Genomic DNA, 24,722 nt, shown 5'->3' with positions numbered 1-24,722 from the left:
AAGCCTTCTCACTTTCATCCTCATATTCTCTCTCTTTTGCAGGCACACTTCTAACAGCACACTCTGTAAAGAGAGTTAGACCAGGAACATAGGTTTTCATCATAAACGTCTGTTTTCAAGCGTTTACTGATGCTGAAACTTTCCACACTTAGTTTCTCTACAAAGGTGAGGGTTATGCTTAAAATAAAGCATTACTGATTTAACGAGTGAGGAGTAAAAAACATTTCTTTTTTGATTTTGTTTCATCCATCTGTGGATAACGTGAAGCAATTCTAAGTTGGAATTTTCTACATACCTAGTTTTTCCTAAGAAAAGCTCTCCTACAGAGTTTTGTATAAATGAAAATTAAAAGTTTCAAATGAACTGTTTTATTTTTACCCTACATAATGAAAAATTTCCATTACAGTGACAGCATTATAATTTCCATGATTATTGTGGTTTTGTAATGTGTTGGCAAAACTGCAATGACCATGGAAATAATTATTGACAGAATTAAAATAAGCTGACCATTTGAAAGCTACAATCTCAGGCAACTGAACTGTGAAAAAGAGATAAGTGCTATTGTTTTATCTTTGAGAAACAAATTCTAAGTGTGTACCCTACAATCACCACTTGCCCATGGCAAATGCATATTTACTCTGTACCATCAAGAAACACAAGATAAAACCTTATAACATATTCTGACACAAGTTACATACCCATGAGATGTAAAAACTACTAATACACCAAGTATACACACTAGTTTAAGAAGTGAGGTGTATAGGCAATACTTCTCATATGAGAAAGTGGCTTTTAGTTATAAAACAATATTTATAGTTTCCTCATAAATATTAGTTTCTTTCCTTCTGGTCTACCATTGTTTTAAAAATAAATAAACAACTAGCCTAACAAAATCTAGAGTATGCTGAAGTCAGCCCTGAGGGAATACAACTTTTTAAGTGATTGAAAATAACTTAAATGAAATCCCAACAATGGTAGCTGTTAACTGAGATTAAAATAATTTTGTTAATCAGCTACTGGGTTCAAAGCTTAGTTTGTCAATTGTTACTGTTGCTCAGAAGCTTTTTGTCTCTAACAGAAGTGGTAAAGAACTTACACTGAACCAAAAGCTAGTAACAGTTGCAATTAAAAAACGTACATTTTTATACTATAAACATGTGTTAGGTTTTATTGCTAGGGAAACAAAAACCAAAGCAAGCTATTTTTGTTTGTATTTATTTATGGTGCAATCCAGGTACATCTGTTTCAGTCAAGTCTCTGCAGGTTCACCATCAGATCTATCTTGAATAATTTCCAATTACTACATTCCAAAGGAAGGTTATATTCTTGGCTTAGCTATTTTGAGTGGAACAAAAAGTATATTTTAAGTAGGTTCCTTCTCCAAAAGGAGAAAAAAAATTTTTTTCTCATAAAAGCAAATCTATCAGTAATGAGGAATCTCACTTCCAAGGGATTGCACTGCATGGCGTATCAAATATTTTAATTGTAGTTCTAATGTATATACTATTTTACACTTGAACTTTATTAACACATAATATTAACAGATATAAGTTAACATAAGTTAACAGATATTGTGTGGCCACTAGTGAGGAAGGATCACAACTTTAATAAAGCATAAAGGAAAGCCTGTGTCTAATGTATATTCCTGCCAGAGGGAAATTTGGACTGAAAAGAAGGGGCAGGAAAATCCATTTCAAAACAGTAACTCAATAATGCATCAAGTGGCTCTAACTTTCACTAAAAGTCTCCTTAAAAATAATTATAGAAAAACCCTTTCTAATTCCATTAATATAATGAAGGCATTCAGTCACCTTCTAATTTGTTTTAAATGAACCAGAAATCCCTTAGTAAAATGAACAGTTTGATCAGTACTCTTTGACTATAATAACATTAAATATAATTTGTTGTGAATGGTTATTTCATTATTATACTGCCTGGATTAACTGATTTAGACTACACTTTAGAATATTCATGATATATAACTCCACATGAATAATATGTGTTTGGTCACATAACTAACTAAATAGCACCTTTGGTATTTCCAGTTTAAAAAAAAAAAGTACCATATCCATCTTGGTTACGAATATAAGTTCAATTATGACAGAGTTTCTATAAGAAAATCAGATATGACATACTTGGATTTACAGAATAAAACTGATGTCATATCCTGCAGCCACTGAAGATCATGCTTGTGGGGAAAAAAATCTTGTAAATTGGGAAAATGTGCAGTGAGACCATATTTAGAGAAAAATCATAATTTCCCAAATTTGTGAAACACAAACATACACACAACATAAAAACTAACACAAAGAAACAAAAAAAAAACTAACACAAAGAAACAGGAAGTTAGCACACCAAAATGTTAAGTATGGTGAAATTATTTACTTATGTATATATCTTATTCTTATTTTCTACAATGAACATTTGGTAGTTTTTGTTGTTGTTGTTGTTTTTTGCGGTACGCGGGCCTCTCACTGTTGTGGCCTCTCCCGTTGTGGAGCACAGGCTCTGGACGCGCAGGCTCAGCGGCCATGGCTCACGGGCCTAGCCGCTCCGCGGCATGCGGGATCTTCCCCGACCGGGGCACGAACCCGTGTCCCCTGCATCGGCAGGCGGACTCTCAACCACTGCGCCACGAGGGAAGCCCAAACATTTAGTAGTTTTTAGAAACCCCCAAATTAAAATATTTTTCAACTGAATGCCTGAGTTTACTTTCCAAAGAGTATTATGTTTCAAGTAAATGTTATCTATTTTATGTGCAGTCTATATTATTGTGAATTGTTAGTAAAGGTTCCAGGGTGGTAAATTTAAGCTAATAAATGATTTTTATAAGTTAGGGATTAATTTCAATTTGTGGCAAATTCCACGTCTCTTTTAAGGAACTTGTAAAAATGTTAACATCTTCCTAGAAAAATGTTCTATGTTTATATGGACTGAGTTTTAAGGATAAATGTAAGTTCTATGTAGTTTAAGTAGGAAAAGGTACATTGGATATGTCTTGACTAAATGACCATGTAAATCTCTAAGAACAAGTTAAATTAAAATTATTTTTCCTAAAGTTTAAACATCATCAAAGTAGTTCAGAAGCTTCATTTCTCAGATGCCAAAGGAGGGAATAATTGTAACTATCATAGCATGTGGAACAAACTTTAAAACCTTTTATTTACTGATTTATCTAAATAAACCACTATATGATCTGGAGGAAAAAAATGAATTTAAATAAAAAGAATTAAAAACAGAATCTTAGGTTTTGACATGAAGGCAAACTATTAAACAGGTATCTATAAGTAGCCAAGGAAAAGAGAAAAGCACTCCACACTTAATTCAGTTGTTAGAATCAAATCAGGTCACATAATGTATAGTTTCTCGTCCACAAGTATGTCAATGTCAAGCAATCAAAACCAGAACATAAGGGAATGATAGAAAATGCACTTCCTTATTTTAGAGAGAAATACTTAACATAAGAATATATCCTAATAACTAGCTGATAAAAATATCAGACATCATAAAGCCAATTTTTTCAATTTTTCACATAGAGTTTGTTAATCACTTGTTTGATATCAACTGAAAAGCAGCAGGATAATTCAGATGATACAGTGAACAGGAACAAAAACAAAGGGTTTTTTAAGTTAGTCAATTTCACTGATTCTGACATGAAGAACTAGTATTAAATTGGAGCATTTTACTACCTTCATATGTTCTAAAAATTATTCCTAACCTCATTTATAAAAGCTGATAAAAGGATAATCTATTTCTTCATTTCTTCATTCAATAAATATTTGCTGAGTGCCCACTTAATGAGCCAGTCACTGTGCTCAGTGCTAAGCAAGACAACATACACGTCCCCCGTGGAGTCTCGTAAGGGAATGACGTTAAACGGGTAATCATGCATATATTTAATTACGTTAGAATAAATACAGTAAAAGAAAAGGAACATGTACAATGAGACCCTATAAAGGGGGCCTAACCCAGCTCAAGGATTGGAGGAAGTTTCATTTAGATGCTTCATCATTGGCATTTCCTTGCATCTGTCAAAAGGTACAGCACGTAGTATAAACTCAGTAAGTTTGTAAAACGGAATTAAATAATTGCTTTACTGGTAATCTTTCAAATGTGTGTCCTAGTGCTTATTATAGTGTCTTGCACATAAGAGTGTCTTGCACATAATACATATTTGTTGAGTAAATAAATAAATTAATGAAGCAGTTTACTTTTGTGGAAAGAACACAGGTTTTGGAATCAGCTACAATTAGTTTCAAATTCAGGCTGTACTACAAACCAGCCAACCTTTGGCTTAGTCTTAAAAACAGGAATAATGTATTTTATCTTATTGGTAAGAGAATTAGGTACAATGTATGCAAACCACCTAGCACAGTGCGGGCCAACTGGAAAGTGTAAATGATCACTAATAATATTATTTTGCTCATTATATGCAGATTTAATTAAAGGTGAACCTTACACAAGTCAGCAAAGTCAAAAAGATTTAAACAGAATACCCTAAAGACCTCTGTGTGCAAAGAGTGAAGTTATATACACATACAATGAGAGTCAAGGATTAGATTCCTGGACATACTGGTAATCCTGGGAAGACTTAGGTTTTCACAAACCTATCTGGCCAAACAGCCCATCAAGAGATATGGATTTTCAGAGTACAATGGTTAAGTATCCTGTGGGAAGATTAGCTGTCTTTTGTAGATCAAGTAACGAGGATGCGTGGCTCTCTCTAAACCTACTGTGTAAATTCTGTAAACATTTCTGAGGCCCTATCAGGTGAGGTACGGTTCTATGCACTGGTGATGTAACAATGAACAAAATGCAGCCCTTGCTTTTGAGGAGGTAAATGTGGTAAAGACAGAGCTACACGGCAGGTGCTACAGCAGAAGATGGTTGAGCACTTAGTCTGCTCTTGATGTTTAGGTGAGGCTTCTTAAAGGAGACTGACATCTGAACTAAGGCCTAAAGAATGAGTAAGAGTTATTCCAGAGGAGGAGGAGGAGGAGGTGAGGGACGTGTTGTTTTAGGCAGAGGTAACAGCAGAACAAAGTCACGGAAAAGTTAAATTGCATAAAAAGGGTGCCAAGCTTACACAGTCTGCTATGCTAGACCAGCACAGTGGAGTGAGAAGAATTTAAGCTGATGAGGTTACAAAGAGCCTGGTAGGCCAGGCAAAACAGCCTGGAAACAATTAGATAGGACAGTATGTCAAAGCTAAGCAGCTTTCTGGCTCATAGGTAGAGGAAATTGTAATAGAGGAGAGCAAAAGTGTTTTTTTATTTTGTTTTTCTATTTGGATTGACTATAAGTATCCAGAACTAATGACTTTCATTAGATCATATTCTTGGCTTAGTGAAGCAATCTGAAAAAACAGAGAATCACTTTGTTTTAGGTAAGAACAATTCATTTATTATCCCAAGAGACTACAATCAATCCAAGTTGTGTCATCCCAAACAAAATATCTGATAATTTATAGGCATCTATGAACATCTTCGCACTTACCTAGCAAGGTCTTAAGACCCCGAGACTTTTGGTTCTACCATCTACGTCTAGAGTTTATTTGTAGGTAGAAGCTGCAAAGAGTATCCGAGAGAGTGAAAAGAAGTTCATTCTTCCTACCCTCAAGGATCTTATCATTTGGATATGAAAACAGGAGATACTAAACTCAGGTTAAAAAACAAAAATAGGAAGGAAAAGAAAGACTTACGGAGACCAAACTCTTGGGAAAGCCTCTATTTCTTCTTGTGTGTACTCATCTAGACGTCTGGGCACTTTTCGTGGTTGAGGAAGCTCTTCCACTAAATTCTTAAGAATATCTTCTGGTATATCCTAGAGTAAATAAAAATTTAGGCTTAATTTTCTTAAAATATATTCCCTAGTAATAAATTAGTAATTCTTAGTATTAAAAAATAATAAAAGAATGTTTATAAGATGAGAACAATACAATCTTCAAATTAAAACTTTGTAAAAATCCCTGAAACATACATTAAATCAGTGACATAAGTAATCTCATTACAGTAATACATTCTATATTTTAATCTTGACAAACCTATTCCTAATGATACATTAGATGTCTTCAGTTTTGACAAGTATCTGGTCAATAAATTCTACTTTTTCTGAATATTGTTACATTTTCCCCCTCCTTTCAACTGCAAAAGGCACTGCTCTGGCTCATTCTCACAATGTTTCATCTGATGAGTGTGTGCACAAGGTCTGTTGCTTCCAGTGCCACAACCTTTTTCAATTAATGCTCCATGTTGTTGCCAAAAAAAACTTTCGAAAATGAAAATCTGCTGGATCTTTGAGTCATTTAGCCAACAAGCATTTACTGAACTCCTTCTATGAACTAGAAATTGTGCTAGGTGCTGAGTATATAAAGGAAAATAAAAAGATCATGGCTTCTAAAGGCTTGCAGTTTTAAAGAAGTCACCCCTTAGCTAAAAATCTCTCAGGATGAATTTCTAACTCTGTAGCTAAACCAGGAAGCACACCTCTCCAACTTCACCCCTCCGCAAATGCCCATGGCTTCTGAGTAAACAACCTCCTCACCTTTCAGGCATTGGCCTACACTCAAATCCTGGTGCCTTTATTAATGGCACTTGCCCAGAACTACCTTCCCCTGGAAATATATCCAAATGTTCAGAAAAATAAAAGGAAAGGTAAAATATGAGGAAGTCTGAACTTGGGTAACGAAAAGCAAGCTGAGGAGTAAAGCATACATTTGAGAGGTATCTTAGAAGAACAGGAAGTGGACTAAATAAAGGGAATGATAAGATGAAGAGCGTGAATAACCAAAAGAATTAACATTTATACTGTGCTCATGGAACAAAAATAAGGGAAAGAGAATTATATTGTGGATCTGAATGATCAGTTAATTTTGGAGAGTCTATCAAAAAAAATAGTAAGATATCAATATGGAAGTGTCCTATGGGCATTTCCCCAGGGATCGTAGATAGAATTCCCTCTTTTCATTTTAGTGTGTTCCTAAACATTTTCAGAAAAGAAGGATGATTATACAGTAAATTACAGTTGTCTGCAGAGAGCAATAGTATAATTGGGAATCAAATATCTGGGCAAGGTCATGGCATCAAATAAGTTATTCAAGATGTCAAGAATCAAAATACAATTTTAAAATAATTTTAGAGAATCACAGAGCTCTACTGCACTATAAACTCATTCTAAAACCTAATATGGCAAAAATTAAAAAGTATTTTTTAAAATTTAAAATGACTTTAAAACTATGGTTTGGATAGGCTGGGTCACTATCAACATATACAAAACACAATAAATACTATTGAGAAGTGTTTCTTCACTGAAAAGTATTTGAAAAATATTTAAATTCCCTTCCCCAGCATATTCAAATATGCAAGTGTAAGCACACAGAATCAGAACAAGCAGAGAAAGTCTGGACACATGAAATACTGTTAAGGGGTCATTATTTTTTACTTACTAAAGAAGTCTATCTGCCAGTTTGGTATTCACGAAAATTTATGACTATTTCACACTTCTTTGGGAAGCCATTAAAAAAAATCCTTAGCTTGTATTTGCAAAGACAATTTTAAAAGTTGCCAACTGCTCACTCAGCATAGAGAGTTTGGGACATAGTGGGTTCCTGGTAAATGTCTGCCGAATTGAATAGAATTTTGACTGAAATGAGCTTACCAAATTTCACCACTATTAAAGGAATCCCCTGAAAGAATGGACAAAATCAATGCAAAGTTAGGAATTAAAGATGCTGACTAGGCATTACACATGAAACCGGAAAAACTTTCTTTTTATGCGTGTATGTCCTCTGCACAGAGCAGGTGGTGAACCTGAGGGAAATAAGGAAAAGAATAAAAGTAGAAAAAAGAAACACAGGGGCGAGGTGATCATTTACTTTTTTGAAATTTTTCCTCTTTATACTTTTTTTTTTTTTGACCGTGCCACGCAGCTTGCAGGATCTTAGTTCCCTGACCAGGGATCAAACCCGGGCCCTAGGCAGTGGAAGCGTGGAGGCCTAACCACTGGACCGCCAGGGAACTCCCACTTTTTTGCAAGTTTTAAAGGAATTTCAAATCTACCGAAAAGTTGCCAAAATGAGTGAACACTCATCTAACCTTCACCTAAATTCACTGACTGTTCAAATAGGACATGATTGCTCTCTCTCTTTTTATCTATTCATAAGCACATACACCAAAAACATTCTTTTTGACTGCACCATTTGAGAGTAGTCTGCAAATATTTCATCCCTAAATATTTCAGCATATATATTTCCTAAATATAAGAATTGTCTCCGATGTAACCACATTACAAATTCATGTTCAGGAAAACTAACATTGATGAAACACCTTTTACTCTAATATACAGTGTATATTCAAATTTCCCAAATTGAATTTTTCCAATCCAAGGTCAAGGATCACATGCTACAGCTATTATGTTATTATGTTGGTTAACATACATAATATATTTGGTCTAGTTTCCTTTAATCTGAAGAGTTTCCTTGTTTTATCTCTTTTATGAAATTAACATTTTTGAAGAGGCCAGGCCAATTATGTTGCAGAATGTCCTTTTTTGGGATTTGTAGGACTCTCTCCTCATCGTTAGATTTAGGTTAAACATGTCTGACAGGACACTATATAGTTTATGCTGGGTCTTCAGTGCTTCATTCATAGCAGGAGGCACATGATGTCAGTTTGTCCCATATTGATGATATATTTAATATCTTGGTTATGAGTGGTGGTTCACCGGATGGCTTTAACGTAAAAGTATCTTTTCTCTTTTTAAATAGTAAGTACTCGGTGACATGATGTTTTGAAACTGTGTGAATATCCTGTTCTATAATGCTTTACTCAATAGATCCAGAATATGCTGATAATGGTGGCTTTTCTAATTCAGTATTATTTCTACATTTTTTAGATGACATTCTTCTCTGAAGAAGAGCTTTTCCTTCTCCAGAAAGAAGGGAAATTATAATCAGTTAAAAATAATTTTGGGACTATCATTGTGGGCTCATAGATTTTTGTTTTCTATTCAAGGTAATCCACCATTATGATCATTCAAGGCTCACACAGTCCATATTTGGTCAGTGGGCACCACTTCAAGCTGCCTTCTGTGTCCTCTTGATATTTCTCCATCGGGTTTTGATCACTGTCTTACTTTCTGTTACTTATTATTTTACTATTATAAACAAGGCAGAAATAATAATCTTGTGCATGTGTGCACTCCAAAATAACCTTCTTCTTTGTTCCAGACCTAGAAACAACATTTCTAAGAAGAACCACATTCCTTTTAATAGGGAATAGCACTTAGAAAACACAATCTGCGCACTAGTTCTGCTTACTTCTATTGGTATTGTCCTTTTATTTTTTGAATATATAAAACCTCAACATGATAAAAAAGTTAAAGTAAAAAAAAAAAAATCTAAAAGGTATTCTCCAAAAATCTCGTTCTCTTCCCTACTCCTTTCATCTTTTTGTGCCCATCATCTAGTAAGTAACCAACTTCATTTTCTCATTTATTCTTGTGTTTCTTTACGCAAAAAGAAGAGAGATAAATATATATGTGTATGTAAACATACATATGTATAAATGCATATAAAAGGTAGTATGCTATCTATATTCTTTTCCACTTTGCTTTTTTAAACTTAGCAATACATCCTGGAAAGCATTACTTATCATCACAATGATATCTGTCATTCCTTTTTTATAATTGCATAGTACTCAATTGAATAGATATAGCATAATTTAGCCAATTTCCTATGAATAAGCATTTATTTATTTCTATTACTTTACTATTGTAGATAATGTGGAAACAATAATCTTGTATATGTGTATCTTCAGGGTAAATTGCTATAAATAAGATAGCCAGATCAAGCATGAATCTCCTTATGTATGTATTTTTGTTAAATGTTACCTAATTCCCCGATTCCTTGTGGGTTGCACCATTTTGTACTGCTACCAGCAATGTCTGAGTGCCTGTTTCCCCATGGTCATGACAATAAAAAATCTAGCAATCCATTTTTGGAGAAATGGGCTCATTTATTTTATAGCCTGAAATTATTTAAGTAATTTATGCTGAAATGTATCTACCTTATAACTGGTAAAAATAACATTACTATTTTTTTGTTCCTTGTAGAAATTATGGTTCCTAAAAGCATATGAAAGTATAATCAGAAACAGGAGTTTTAAAATTCTTGTGATTTCATGCCCAAGGTCATTTATCCTTATATAATGATACTGCTCCCATACTTGTTACCTCGGAGGTAAAGTGAATAGTGGGAAATTATTCTACTCATTCATGCAAAGTAAAGGTAATAAATTAGCCACTTTGATAAAAGCCTGAATAATTTACTCATGCATTATTTAAACTAACAACAGAACGTACAAGTGTCTTGAACAGTTGTATAACATTATAGTCTGGAATGAATTCTACCTTATTCCTCTAGTAGGAACTATAAAGACAACAATTATAACCCATAATATTGATAGCAACTAGAACTTACTGTTCCAGGGCCTGGTCTAAGTACTCTACAAATGTTATCTCATCTAACCCTTACAGCAATCTTATGAAGTAGGTACTATTATTATGCCCATTTCACAGATGAGAAAACAGAGATAATGCCATGAAGTCAGTAGATGGTGGGGGCATGTATTCAAACTCAGGCAGTCTGATTCCATGACCTGGACTCAACTATTTTATTATAGAACCTCTAGTGTTTCATTATATTATACCAGAGAGAAAAACCAAGTACTTATACCAGTACAATAGTTATGGATAAAAATGTCTATTTTTATTTTCAAGTACTTTTTAGTTGAACAAATTCTGAGCAGGAATAAGTATTCTCAAGTTAAATCATGGGAAATAATTAGCAACCAAAGCCGAGCTATTAATCTATGATTCATAGAAGCTACAGGTCACAAAAAAAGTAAACTGAATTCATACTTTTTTGTAGTTCATGAAATTATCTATGAGTACCCTCAATTTAACAGGGGCTCTAATTATAGTTTCTTATTCCAAACAAAGTAGACTATAGTTCCTTTCTCCAAAGAAAGCAGTTATTAAAATGAAAATATAGAACTTACAGACTTTTGGTTTTTAGTCCAATGATGGCTCACTTTATGATTTAAGATAGAAGCAATTGTTATTATAGTGCATTCACTATAAAATGCAAAAAATATTTCAGAAGTTGACATAAAATTACTGAAAATACAACAATTTTTAAAATGAGAAAACATTTAATTAAAAATTTAAGAAAGCAGCTCAATATCAATAAAACAAACAACCCAATCCAAAAATGGGCAGAAGATCGAAACAGACATTTCTCCAAAGAAGACACACAGACTGCCAACAAACACATGAAAGAATGCTCAACATCATTAATCATTAGAGAAATGCAAATCAAAACTGCAATGAGATATCATCTCACACCGGTCAGAATGGCCATCATCAAAGAATCTACAAACAATAAATGCTGGAGAGGGTGTGGAGAAAAGGGAACCCTCTTGCACTGTTGGTGGGAATGTAAATTGATACAGCCACTATGGAGAACAGTATGCAGGTTCCTTAGAAAACTAAAAATAGAACTACCACATGACCCAGCAATCCCACTACTGGGCATATACCCTGAGAAAACCATAATTCAAAATGAGTCATGTACCAAAATGTTCATTGCAGCACTATTTACAATAGCCAGGACACGGAAGCAACCTAAGTGTCCGTCGACAGATGAATGGATAAAGAAGATGTGGCACATATATACAATGGAATATTACTCAGCCATAAAGAGAAATGAAATTGAGTTATTTGTAGTGAGGTGGATGGAACTAGAGTCTGTCATACAGAGTGAAGTAAGTCAAAGAGAAAAACAAATGCCATACGCTAACACATATATACAGAATCTAAAAAAAAAAAAAAAATGGTCATGAAGAACCTAGGGGCAAGACGGGAATAAGGACGCAGACCTACTAGAGAATGGAATTGAGGACACAGGGAGGGGGAAGGGTAAGCTGGGACGAAGTGAGAGAGAGGCATGGACATATATACACTACCAAACGTAAGGTAGATAGCTAGTGGGAAGCAGCCGCATAGCACAGGGAGATCAGCTCGGTGATTTGTGACCACCTAGAGGGGTGGGATAGGGAGGGTGGGAGGGAGGGAGACGCAAGAGGGAAGAGATATGGGATATATGTATATGTATAACGGATTCACTTTTTTATAAAGCAGAAACTAACACACTATTGTAAAGCAATTATACTCCAATAAAGATGTTAAAAAAAATTTAAGAAAGTATCATCAGTGACTTACTTCATCTGGGAAAAGATGCAACCTCTGCATCAGAGTTCTTCGGTGAAGGTTTTTTGGCAGCATGCCATAAATAGCTAGTTTAACAATCTGAAAAACAGATACATGGGGGACTCAATAAGAAAAATGTGCTGGAGATATAAACACAATAAGAGATAGTGATGAAAACGAGCGGGCTACGATTCAATATGAATACGAAAGAAATGAAACTGAGACCTAAGCAGATATGTGGCAGTAACAGAAAAGTAACTTTTATTATTTTGTACATTACTATTTTCTTTCGAATCTGTTTATTTTTATTTAGAAAAGGGACAAAAGGAAGAGATAACAGATAACTTGTGTGTCAATTTTAGATAGAATTAGAAAAAATTCTTTAAGCTTATACAAGAACCTGTGGCTCAAATAATCTATTACAGGGCTTCCCTGGTGGTGCAGTGGTTAAGAATCCGCCTGCCAGTGCAGGGGACACCGGTTCCATCCGTGGTCCAGGAAGGTCCCACATGTTGTGGAGCAACTAAGCTCATGTGCCACAACTACCGAGCCTGCTCTCTAGAACCTGCGAGCCACAACTATTGAAGCCCACGTGCTGCAACTACTGAAGCCTGCGTGCCTAGAGCCCGTGCTCCGCAACAAGAGAAGCCACTGCAGTGAGAAGCCTGCGCACCGCAACGAAGCCCCAATGCAGCCAAAAATAAATAATTTAAAAAATTTTATTTAAAAAATAATAACCTATTACATACAGGTTACAGCAGATCCTAGGGAGGCTTGATCTCGTTTCCTCCAGGTGGGAGATCAGGAGGTTTCCAATTCATAAACTGTGCCTGACCATACAGTCATGTGACTGACTCTGTAAGTCACCAGTCTGTAACAATGGTAATGGCTAGCATTCACTGAAAACTTACTGTGTGTACAGCAGTCGCTGCATTACATTTGTTATCTTGCTTACGATACTAAGTCCCACTTCACAGATGAGGAAACAAATTTAGTGAGGTTACAGAACTGCCCCCCCCCCCGCTGCCTATTTCATGTATCTATTAAGCGGTGGTGCTGCATTCAATCCAGGTAGGTTTACTCCCAGAACAGACATACAGGACATGCAAACACACCTATAATGTGTTTCTCTCTGTAACTTTTCAAGAAGACAAAGTCCCTTCTCCCTGTCATACCCACTCGCAAGATGGCAAACTAACCTTTTCATGATTTACTTTTCCCCTTGTTAAGGTTATCCTCACTGTTGGTCTGAATGTGATTTTATGTATGTTTTGTCAAGAGAAAGGCACGCAGTATCACCTTGTGCTCCATAATTTCCTGGGGGCCTCCTGGTATACAGTGTATACAAATATACTGCAAAAGCTTCATAAAACTAAGAGACATTTGGAGAGTCAAACTGATTTTTTCCATCTGTACTCATATTTCAAGGATATCATTTGGCATGTATGAAACTAAACCCATTAAAACAATACACATTGGAATAGGATTGCACTATAAGAGGATTTCCTGATCCTTTTATCTTCTCATCACATCAGACTACCTCACTATGTACTAAAGCTAATGGCATCCCATATATATTTTCCATCTATTTTCTGTGTTAGTGCTGTTGAGACTTTATGTTCTGGAGACTATTTAAATACAGACTTACATTGTTAAAATTAAAAGCAATTAGAAATTCAGTTCCTGAATCACATAAGCCACACTTCAAGTGGTCAGACAAAGAACATTTCCATCATAGCAGAAATTTCTCTTGGGCAGCACTGATATTAGTCTTTAAAATTTTTAATGTTTTAAAAGTCTTTAGTAGAAAGTGACAATGTTAAGACTACTCAGCATCTTGTCTAGGTAAGCAAGTCATTCTTCTGTCATTATATCATCCTAACAGCACTTTTGCTGCATTAGTAGGGTTACCTGGCATTTGGTTTTCATGTTCTTAAAAACATTTAGCTGTGTTTACTTGAATTAACAAGTTGGTATTTTTAAAATATGCCCTATTAAAAAATGCAAACATAACACTCAAATTAGAGAAAGCTGGAAAGTATGAAAGGGTTACAAGCTGCCAGGTGAGAGATAAAGGGGATGATAGACATACAAATATACATACCCCAAAAATAAATGTGACACAACTTGCATATGCAATGAAGTAATTCTAGCTGTACAGACTTAAGCATAAACTCTAAGGAATTCAGAAAGTGAGAAAGATAGAACAAGGTAAGGTTAATAGGTATTAAATACTTTCCGCATCTAATCTGTAACCCAGGCACGTGACATTTGTTTCACATAAAGTGTCTTTATAAACTATAGGAGAGGGAATAAACATAAGAAAGGAACCATATTAGAAGAAAAATACAAGAACACAGATACTCTTAAGGAAACTAAAATGTATGAGAGAGGGAGAAAGGATATAAGGAAAGCGCTGAATCAATATATTTATTTGAGTTTAGAATTAGTGATCTATGTAATTATAAAAATATATTGAAATATTTAAGAGCCTACTATTTAAATATGTTAATCAATGTACTTTACAAGTAATATTCCAAGATCGTACTAATAATCAGAAAGAGGCTTCATGAAACAAATTCTCCTAAAAGCCACATATACCAAGTACTGATAAGCAAACTATGTCTGCTGGAAGAAGACCTACTGTTCCAGAAAAACACTGAGTGTTTCAATTGGAAGTAAAATAACTGACCTCTTCTTAACATGTCATTCTCTTTAGAAACACAATCAAAATTAAGACTTAAAAAAAAAATTAAGATCTTTTAATGAGGTAAAAATTCAAATGGATTTAACTCTAAATATTTCCCAAGCCGTCATCAAACATTTTGCAATGCATTTCAATCTTTGTTCATAAAAAATAATTTGAAACAAATTCTTAACATCAAAAGTTGGACTATACTGCCGCCTAGTGTATAGTTAGCATACCTGAATAAACTAGAAACTAATTTTAAAAACATTGAAACATATTTATAAGTATTAAAACTATAATTTGTTGTAAAAGTTTTGGTATATATTACCAGTAGCCCTAACAACTTTTTACCACTATTATATGCAATCCATATTAATAGTGAAAATAGGATATTTTATTTTGACCCGTGATAATCTAAAGACACATGAATTATAAAGCAGAACATTAAATATTTCTTAAGAGGCAATTTCTGAGCATATTTTTATAATTATGAAAAGTAAAAATAAACAGTAAAGCATGGAACGTCTAAATGTCATGTCAGACCTTATAATAATAAACATGCCCTTCCCTACCACCACCTTTGCCAAGAAAATTATAGGCAGTACAACACCAAACAAATGGTTGCATCCTGACAATAGACATTTATTTTTATTCACCATTTTAGGGAAGTAAAAAGGAGTGTCTTCACAGTCTAACACTTTGCTCATTTAAGTAAAAAGCTAAAAAAGGTCCCAATGGGGAAAATGCTACCAAATCTAGGAGTACAGTTTAAAGACTAGCTTATCAAGAGTTAAGGAAGAAAAAATAAAACTGTGAAATGGCAAAAGGAGGATCTGCTTTTAGCAATACTGAGGACAAGCATTTGGATTAGAAATTTCTCCCAGTATATAACTCTAATGATAACATAATAAACATTAGTGAAGTTAACAGGATTGCTTTTTAAATCTTTTTAAAAGCATGGAACTGACTAGAGGCCAAAAGTAAAAGAAAGGACAAAAGAGTCCTAGGGCTGGCATTGGCCTTGAGGGCATCAGTTTAGTGCAGGTCTTGGGTTTTGCAGGACTATGACTTCGGAGTTAGGAGGTAGGATCAAGATGACCTCATAAACCCAGCTTCTCAACAGAAAGGCAATACTCAGGGTGCTGAGTGAGGAAATGAAAAAACAAAAGTCTTTCCTGAGAGATAACTGCTGAACTATGAACCTGACCTTACAAGGCCCCAAATTCACCCTTTTTATGGGGACCAAAATCCAGGGGTCGAAAGTACAGCTTAAAGAGGTCTTAGGGTGCCATATATATACCTATATATATGTATATATATATAGGTATATACATATATATGGCCCCATGTACCTGCCAGAAGCTAAGTAAATCTTTTTTGAAGAAATTCATTTTTAATGTAGGTCTCAAAAATTCCCAGAGATGAAGTTCCAAGGTACATATACTTTCCAAGTATCCTGAACAGAAACAATAAATTGCAAACCCACAAAGACCACAAATATCAGAATCAGACATAAATGCTAAGAATTACGTTTAATATCTTTAAAGAAATATAAGAGGGAACCAAAGTATGACAAAGGGAACAGAAGACTGTCAAAACCGACCAGCAAATTTGAAAAAGAAACAAACAGTAAAAGCTTCAAGAAAAGGAAAAAAATACAATAATTGAAGTTATTTGTGTATGTATGTATAATCTGATTTCCAAAGGGAAAGGACAGAGAATAAAGGGAGCCGATGTTAGAAGATACATAGAAGAGCTGACGAATTTTCGGAAGACACCAATCCGCAAGCAAAACAAATGACGAAGCTCAAAAAGAAACATATAAAAACCAAAGCCGACGGAAAGATCTTAAAAGTATTCAGAAAGAAAAGACAGAATACACACAAAGAAACAATTAAAGTGACATCTGATATCAACAGTAATAATGGACACTAAAATCTACGTGAATCATAGTTTCAAAAGGCTGAGAGAAAAAATCAGTTATCCTAGAATTGCATATAAAAGCAAAACTATCAAGAATGAAGGCAAAAATATAGCTTCAGACAGAAAAGGAGAGTTCACTATTCAGAATGTTATGATAGGAATGTCAACAAGAAGTACTTCAAGGAGAAGGTCATTGATCCCAGTTACAAGAAGCGATCGTAAGCAAAGAAGACCATAAAGAATCAGTAACAGTATAAGACAATAACAAGAATGCTGAATTTTAAGAGTTTTTAAAAATCTTGAACAGAGAAAACATACAGATTGAAAGGTATTAATAAGTATTAATAATCTTCTAGGGGCCTTGATTTGATTTTGAGGAAAGTAAAGATATTGATTAATCCTAGACTTCTAATAAGCAAACTCAGTCAAACCAAAAGAAGGCAAGAAAGAAGGGGATAAAAAAAGAAAATAAAATCTAGCTCAGTGAAGTTTAAAATTAAACTGTAAAATGATATATGAGGCAAACAAAATTAAAAAACTGGTTGATATAGCTATATTAATATATAAAAAGAACAGACCTCAAGTTGAAAAGCATTATTGGAGATAGAGTCAGTATATACCTGGATCAATTCCTTAAGAAGATTATAATCCCAAACTTAAGTTAATTCATCTAACACTAAATCTTCAAAACATACAGAACAAAAAACTGACAGAACTACAAGGAAAAATTAATAAATCCACAAGTGAGATTTTAACATAACTCAGGTAATCAGTAAATCAAGTGAACAACAACAACGAAAATGTCAGTGAGAATATAAGATTGGAACAACATACTTAGCATATTTGATATAATGGAAGTATAAACATATATACACACATATAAACATACATCTGTCTCCCCCAAACATTTTCAGCAATCATATCATATTCTAGGTGATCAGGCAGATGTTAAGAAATTAAAAAGAAAAGCATCAAAATTCTTTGACTAAATGCAAAACATACTAATTAGAAAACATATAGAATTGAATGATAACGAAATAATACCTATCAAAACTTGTGTGATATAATAAAAAATACTATAAACTTACTGCCACTGGATCCTTCTGGTGAAGCTGAGCGGCTGTTACTTGTCTAAATCCACCTGGGTAGCTATTAAAAGAAACAAAGTCATTAAAATTGGGAGTAGGCTATGGTACAGTATTCTTGAAATGAACATTCTTTTATAATATGAAAACTATTTTTATTATGAAATTATACTTGTTTCTCGAAACTATGCTGTTCATCAATGTCTTAAAAATTAAGCAGTAACCTATGCTATTTGAAATGCTATTCTCTTAAGTGGTCAAATTAGCAATCATTATTTCATAAAAAGTTCCACATCTTAGAAAATTTCTTGGCTAACTATTTATATTTCTACTGGAAGTTAAAGTTATCCATCATTCATTCATTCACTCATTCAGTCAAACATTTTTATCACTGCTTAGTTTATCACTGCTTGAATTAAAAAAAAAAAAAAAAAGCAAAGTGCCAGAATGTTTCACATTCCCTGACAAATCAGACAAAGTGAATAAGCTAGGGGTCAGGTTTGGAGAAAATAGTGGTAGACTACTTGGTTCTGAAGGCAAGTTAATACTCTAAACAAGTCGTGCTCCTGTTTCCTATTAACAGGAAGTCATATGTTGGTTCTAAGTAATAAAATATTTCATTGTGTTCAGATCAAAATTATATATAAAATGTAGATTAAAAAAAAATTTGGGATAGTACTGGAGGCATCTTGGTAACTTGAATACCCCAGATCCAGGTCTGGAATCTAGGTTTTGCCAGTGGCTACCAGTATAATATTAGGCAACTCATTTCATCTCTTTATATATGACTTTGCTCATATAAGAAAAATGATAATATCTGCCCCATCTACCTCTCAAGATTTTTATCAGAGTCAAGTGACAGTGCTTAAGAAATTTAAAACAGAAACAACATACAGATGCAAGGTTTTATTACACTGAATGGTAATGATTTTTGAGGAAGGGAAAAATAAAATGTAAAGGCAATAGACTCTGCAAGAAAAATGTAAGGTTACCTAAATATGATTCCTTTTATAAGTTTCTTTCAACAAGACTTGAAAACATTTTAAAGATGATTTAGAGAACCACGTTTTAGGAATAAAATTTAAGAAAGCAAATTTAGAAATTTGCTGAGAAAGATGGATAATTTTCAAACTGATGCTCTTTCATTTGCTTCATGGAATTTCAGCCTCAGAAAAAGAAATACCTGTCTAGACTTCTATTCCTGTATTCTTTCTCTCCAGGAAAAAAATACTTTATGTTTTATCACATTGTTATCTTGTATTTTCATATTTCTTTCCCAATTACCTGTAAATTTTAAAACTTGGCTTGTATATAGAGATTTACCAACAGTAAAAATTACTAAAGATGGATGTGAATTCATTTTTGTTACATTAAATAAAGAGTTCACGAAAGTGTTTAAGTGTAGGAATGGGCAAAGGCTGGCTAATGGAAGCAAAAAAGTTATTCCAAGCATTTAAGACCTACTTGGGCAAGAGAGGAAAAGAAACAGATGGGAATATCAAAGTCTGCCTGTCTAAGATGAAGGTGCACTTGGAAATAAAAAAAAAAATAATTTTGATCAAGAATGAAAAGCCAACATTTTTAATCATATCTTGCATGATACTGAAGAAGGTATGCTTAATTAAATTTGTACATGACCTGAAACTGAGGGGTTAACTGACACATTACATGACATAATCAACATCTCAAAAGATCTTAGAAGGCCAGAGATACAATTTACATGGAGTAAACTTAAGGTACTACAGTTGATTAGAATGCAACTAAAATACACAGGAAGGAGGATACATGGTTGAACAGCAGCATGTTTGAAAAAGACCTATAAGTTTTAGCTGATGGTGAACTCAATGTAGCACATAGTGATATGGCCTTGAAGAAAAGTTCCACTACAATAGAAGACTGCATAACTGAAAGATGGTGGAGTCACATTATACCAGAAAACCACTAAAACACAGCCAGGTGAGTGTATTTAGTTAAGAAAGATACTGGTAAGCAGTGATTGCACCCAGAGAACAGTGACCAAGGTATAATGGAGATAAGACATCTGAATGGAAGCCATAAAAAGAACTTTGAAGGAACTACAGGTGTTTAGTCTAGAGAAAAGACAGATCAGTGGGTACTTGCTGATCATTGTCTCAAAACTATCTGAAGGATGTCCTGTGGAAGATATAATTTTACAGTGTCCAAAAAAGGACAAAGACCATTCTGAAAGCTAGAGGAGAACAGATGATGACTCAAGAGCATTGAGATCTTTCCAAAATTTAGACCACATCAAAGGCAGAATGAATGGGCTGCCTCATGAGCTAGGAGATAGCTACTATTCAGATAGGCAGACCTATAACTTGAAAGGCATGTTGTGGAGATTTTAGGCATCTTCCAAACTTGGGATTTCACTCACCATTCTTTCAACATCTCATGTGCTTTTAGAAGTTCAAGATGGTTCTGGAAACAGCAGTAAGATGAATTATAGGAAACAGAAAGAAGTGAGAAGACTAACTAAAAAATGAGAAGAATCTAGATCAGAGAGGTTATATGAAAAGCTTCCAGGAAAAACAAATATTCTCAGGTAATCATGAGTATTTGGTACAGTATTGCGGTGTTTTTGATTGAGTAAATCATACATGTGGCATGAACAAAATTGGGATTTTCTTAAATTTCGAAAAAACCTTTTTCTTTTAAATAAGACCAATAATATTCTTAAAGTAATATATTCAACTGCCTATCTTCCCTAACAAAAGCATTATCTTACCCAGTATGTGAGGAGTATACTTTTTGTTCCCATTTGTTTCCAGAAAATGCAATGTGCCTTGTGTTCATTATGACAACATGATCTCCACAGTCACCTAGATTTAAAAAGAACAAAGAAAAAGAAAGATTTTATATGAAAATTCTTGACTTTAAGAAAAAGTGAGCTTGGTTTTTTATAAAGCTTATCAAAGTCAAAAAAACACATCAAAAAATATAAAGCAAGTCAGTGCAACATCAAAATCATTGAATAGATTTACGTTTCTCTTTCACATAACATCTAAGCATCGAAAGAGTTGGCTAGACAGTTGGAAAATCAACACTGGAAGGTAAAAGAGAATTCAATAAAGATCCCAATAACAATGACACCTTTTAAAGGCAAACTACTGTTACTCCTATTTTCTCTGCTGATTAATAATTACACTTCATTAAAATGTACTATTAATAATTACACTTCACCACTTTTAAATATCTCATACAAATTTTCCCTTAAAAATAAAAGAGAAAATGAAAACAATATGCATATAGATGAAAAATGGTTTGTTTTACCAACAGGTAAATTGGAAACAAATGTAAAACATCACAATTGATTATTCTTTTCAAATTCAGAGAAAAGAATACTAGGATCTTATGCTTAACTACTACTAACCCAAGGTTTTTTTCCAAACACATTTAACTAGTTAAATTTAAATCGCCACTAGCAACTATGAGTACACATATACTTGATGCAACAGATGATATGAAAATCAAAATATATGTTTTGGATTAATTTTCCAGTGAAAAGTACCCCTAGGCCTGTCTGTTCATCTAAAAAAAAAAAAACCTAAAAAGTCAACATGTAAGTTTTCACAAGTCACTGTACACGACAAAATCAAGTAGTCAGAAACATTTATTAAGTGCCTATTCTACTAATAGAAAAACAAACTTCAAGATTCTTAAAGGTTATTTATTTGAAAAAAATCACCACTGAGGGCTTCCCTGGTGGCACAGTGGTTGAGAATCCGCCTGCCGATGCAGGGTACGCGGGTTCGTGCCCCGGTCCTGGAAGATCCCACATGCTGCGGAGCGGCTGGGCCCGTGAGCCATGGCCACTGAGCCTGCGCCTCTGGAGCCTGTGCTCCGCAACAGGAGAGGCCACAACAGTGAGAGGCCCGCGTACCGCAAAAAAACAAACAAATAAACAAACAAAATCACCACTGAAAAAATAAGTATAAATAAGTACAGTATCTCAAAACTGAAGATTACATTATAAGAGGCTATGCAGAGCTTGAATTTGAGTGACAGAATTTTCAGTGAGAAGTTCATAGTTTATATAAGGCAAGGGTAAAGGAAAGAGGATAAAGCAGGTGAGTTTTCTTCATTAGCGTGTAAGGGAATCCAGGGGTGGGAAGGAAAGATCTGGGAACGGGAAGCTTGCTGTTAGCTGGTTGAAAAGGAAAGTTTGACTATTTGGCAAATTAAGTGACTAAAGTTCCCAAAAGTGACCCATGGTGGGCTCCTAAGGCAGCTGGGCAAATGAACCTGAAGAACAAATGAAGAGGGCGAGAAGATACCTACACAGTCCCAAATAATGCCGAAATTACGTTAGCTTTCAACCGGACACTTACAGTTGAAGAAGCTAAGGCTTGTTAAGATTAAGTGATTTGTCAAAGCTCACACCAAGGTATTTAACTCCCTGTTCAGGCTCTTTCTGTGACACCTATTTGGAGGAAAAATGGAATCTTTAACTTTCTAATAAACCTGAATTTATTTTTTAAATGTTGTTTAAGCTTTAAATATGCAAAAAGCATTTTGCGCCATTCAAAACACATTTTTACTTCAAAAAGGATCTTTCAAGGGACATTAGAAAGAATACCACAAATCAGGTGAAAATCGTGTTCTTTCAGCTCTAAGGTATGAACATCTAATCTGGGAAAAATTATTCTCCCTTAATAACTTATGCCAAATCTCTACTGTATTTAATAATTCTTAGAAGCACTTCTTCACTGTCTCTAATTAAAACCAACCAGCAATTAAATCTTTTTTAACTGCACTACGTATTAAAACAAAAGCTAATATTATGATTAAAGCCTAAAATCCTGGATACAGTGCAATCATTTCTATCTAAATTTCTGTTAATCCAAATAAATAGATATATGTCATTTTAAATTTTTAATTGAAACATTTTACATTTTACAATATGCACCAAATACATATAAATTGGAACTCTACTGCCTGATCAAGAGATGGTGGAAGTTAATTAATATCTTTCAAACTTTAAAACTTTTTTTTAAAGTTAAGGTTTAGTAATAAGCAATTTTTAGAAAAAGGAATTGAGTTTATTTACAAAAATTTATCAACTTAGATTTCTGACCTTATTTGATTTCTTTTTGTAATATTAGGTGCTATATTAAATGGCCAAATAAAACTCCAACTACTTTAATCAAAGGGAAAACTCAAAGGTTTATGTCAGGGAATCTAAGGTCTCCTTCATCCAGTGCAACACTGCTTTTACATATTGGGTCTCCTTACAAGATTTGGTTTGAGAAACGTTTGAAAAATAGCTGTTCCAATTTAGTGATAAGCAACAAAGGTTGGCTTTGGCCTTTATGTTTGTTTCCAGCCTTGAAGGACAAATGTCCAAATGCCTACTTCAACAGTTGTTTTTAGCATCCCTGAAATTCTGCAGGGCTAATGTGACAGATGATCATGTAAGTTACCACAAAATCTACCGAGTGTAAAGACATTGTGAGAGGAACAAGGTGTGTTGTTCAAATTTATGATAATATGTAAATATTCCTTCTAAAAGAGGCATGCATTCTAGATATAACCTGGAGCAAAAAGCTTCAGTGCTTTGTACAATGATATTCTAGGAGCGAGATGAAGAATAAATGTGCGATTAAGACTGTAAAATTTAAATGACACAGCGTTAATATTTGAAATAGACTGACACAACTGAATAGTAAGAGAGAAAAATACATTAGCTGCGTAACTTTAAGAAGAGCATTCTAAACTTTTTTTTCTAACAAATCCTTAAAAGATTTAAATAAATAATGCAAGGCAGAATACTAGAGATTAGACTAGTGAATTGTTAGAATTGTTTGGTGTGCTAACATTCATACCATTAACCTTTAAGAACTGTGCGAAACTTGCGTTTGATTTCATTCCATGTGCACCAGAAGTATTTTAAGATGATCTAATAACTTTAGATAATGCTTAAGAAAGGTTTCCCTTTGCTTCTTTTAAATGCTCATATGGTTCTCCTCAACTGGTTAATTTGTAGGCAGTGAAAAGAATGGAGTCCTCAAGAAGAATAAGGCACAATCCAAAAATCACCAAGTGGCCTTCCTTTTCCTGTATCAGTGAAAAGCAAACATGTTCAAAGAGCTCCCAAGTCTCCCATTCAGGAGGGCAGCTCTAATCAGAAGGAGAAGGGAGTGCCTATAAAATGGTTCAAATATTGTATACATTATGTATCTGAACATACATACAGGTCCATGGACTTTGTGAGATGCTGTGGCAAACCAACGTTCCACTTATAAGGTTATTTTTTTATGGAAACTGTGGTCTGGGTCAAGATCGAGATGATCTGGAGTTAGGAGAAGAATGCCCTCCTTTCACAAAATTTGGGAGAAGGTGGAATCAGTAGTAGCCACATAATTCTTCTTAAAGTGTAGCACTTCTCTGTCCGCTGAATTAAAGTTCTGCTTCCTTACAAGCACGTCATTACTGCAAAAGTATTCCTTAAGTACTGATGAATAAGCGTGCTGCTAGAACACCAGAGGAGCTTTTGGGGCTGCCTGTCGGGCCATCCTTCCCTAGTAATGGAGAATAGCTTTTCTATGAAATTAGAAATTTACTTCTTAAAGAATGAATTGCATTTTTGTTTCACTATATTTAATATTTGGCTTTTATCAGCAAAACTTTGGACTTTTCATGTCCATAAGATGTCACTAAAATCAAAACAAACTGCACGCAATTTTCAATTTACAAATATGTTGTTTTAAGTTTTTTCTAACATATACTGGGTATGTTTC

At 34.2% G+C, this 24,722-nt stretch overlaps 1 protein-coding gene across 2 annotated transcripts in view; it reads right to left on the bottom strand.

Moving 5' to 3' along the window:
• MRPL13 (mitochondrial ribosomal protein L13) overlaps window positions 1-24,722 on the bottom strand; it is a 35,681-nt gene that overhangs the window by 6,007 nt on the left and 4,952 nt on the right. For both annotated transcript variants that reach the window (XM_022555605.2, XM_089898772.1), the window contains exons 3-6: window positions 20,711-20,804; window positions 17,968-18,028; window positions 12,280-12,366; window positions 5,702-5,823 (exon numbers count right to left, since the gene is read on the bottom strand). In XM_022555605.2, coding sequence (XP_022411313.1) covers window positions 5,702-5,823; window positions 12,280-12,366; window positions 17,968-18,028; window positions 20,711-20,804 — 364 coding nt within the window. The remainder of the gene's footprint in view (window positions 1-5,701; window positions 5,824-12,279; window positions 12,367-17,967; window positions 18,029-20,710; window positions 20,805-24,722) is intronic.

This window comes from Delphinapterus leucas, chromosome 17 (genome assembly GCF_059928025.1).
Source record: "Delphinapterus leucas isolate spDelLeu-1000000601 "Yukka" chromosome 17, BTC_Dleu_Yukka2, whole genome shotgun sequence".
In the NCBI taxonomy this organism is placed as follows: Eukaryota; Metazoa; Chordata; class Mammalia; order Artiodactyla; family Monodontidae; genus Delphinapterus; species Delphinapterus leucas.
The sequence above is the reverse complement of the archived record's forward strand: the minus strand, read 5'-3'. Positions and strand labels throughout refer to the sequence as shown.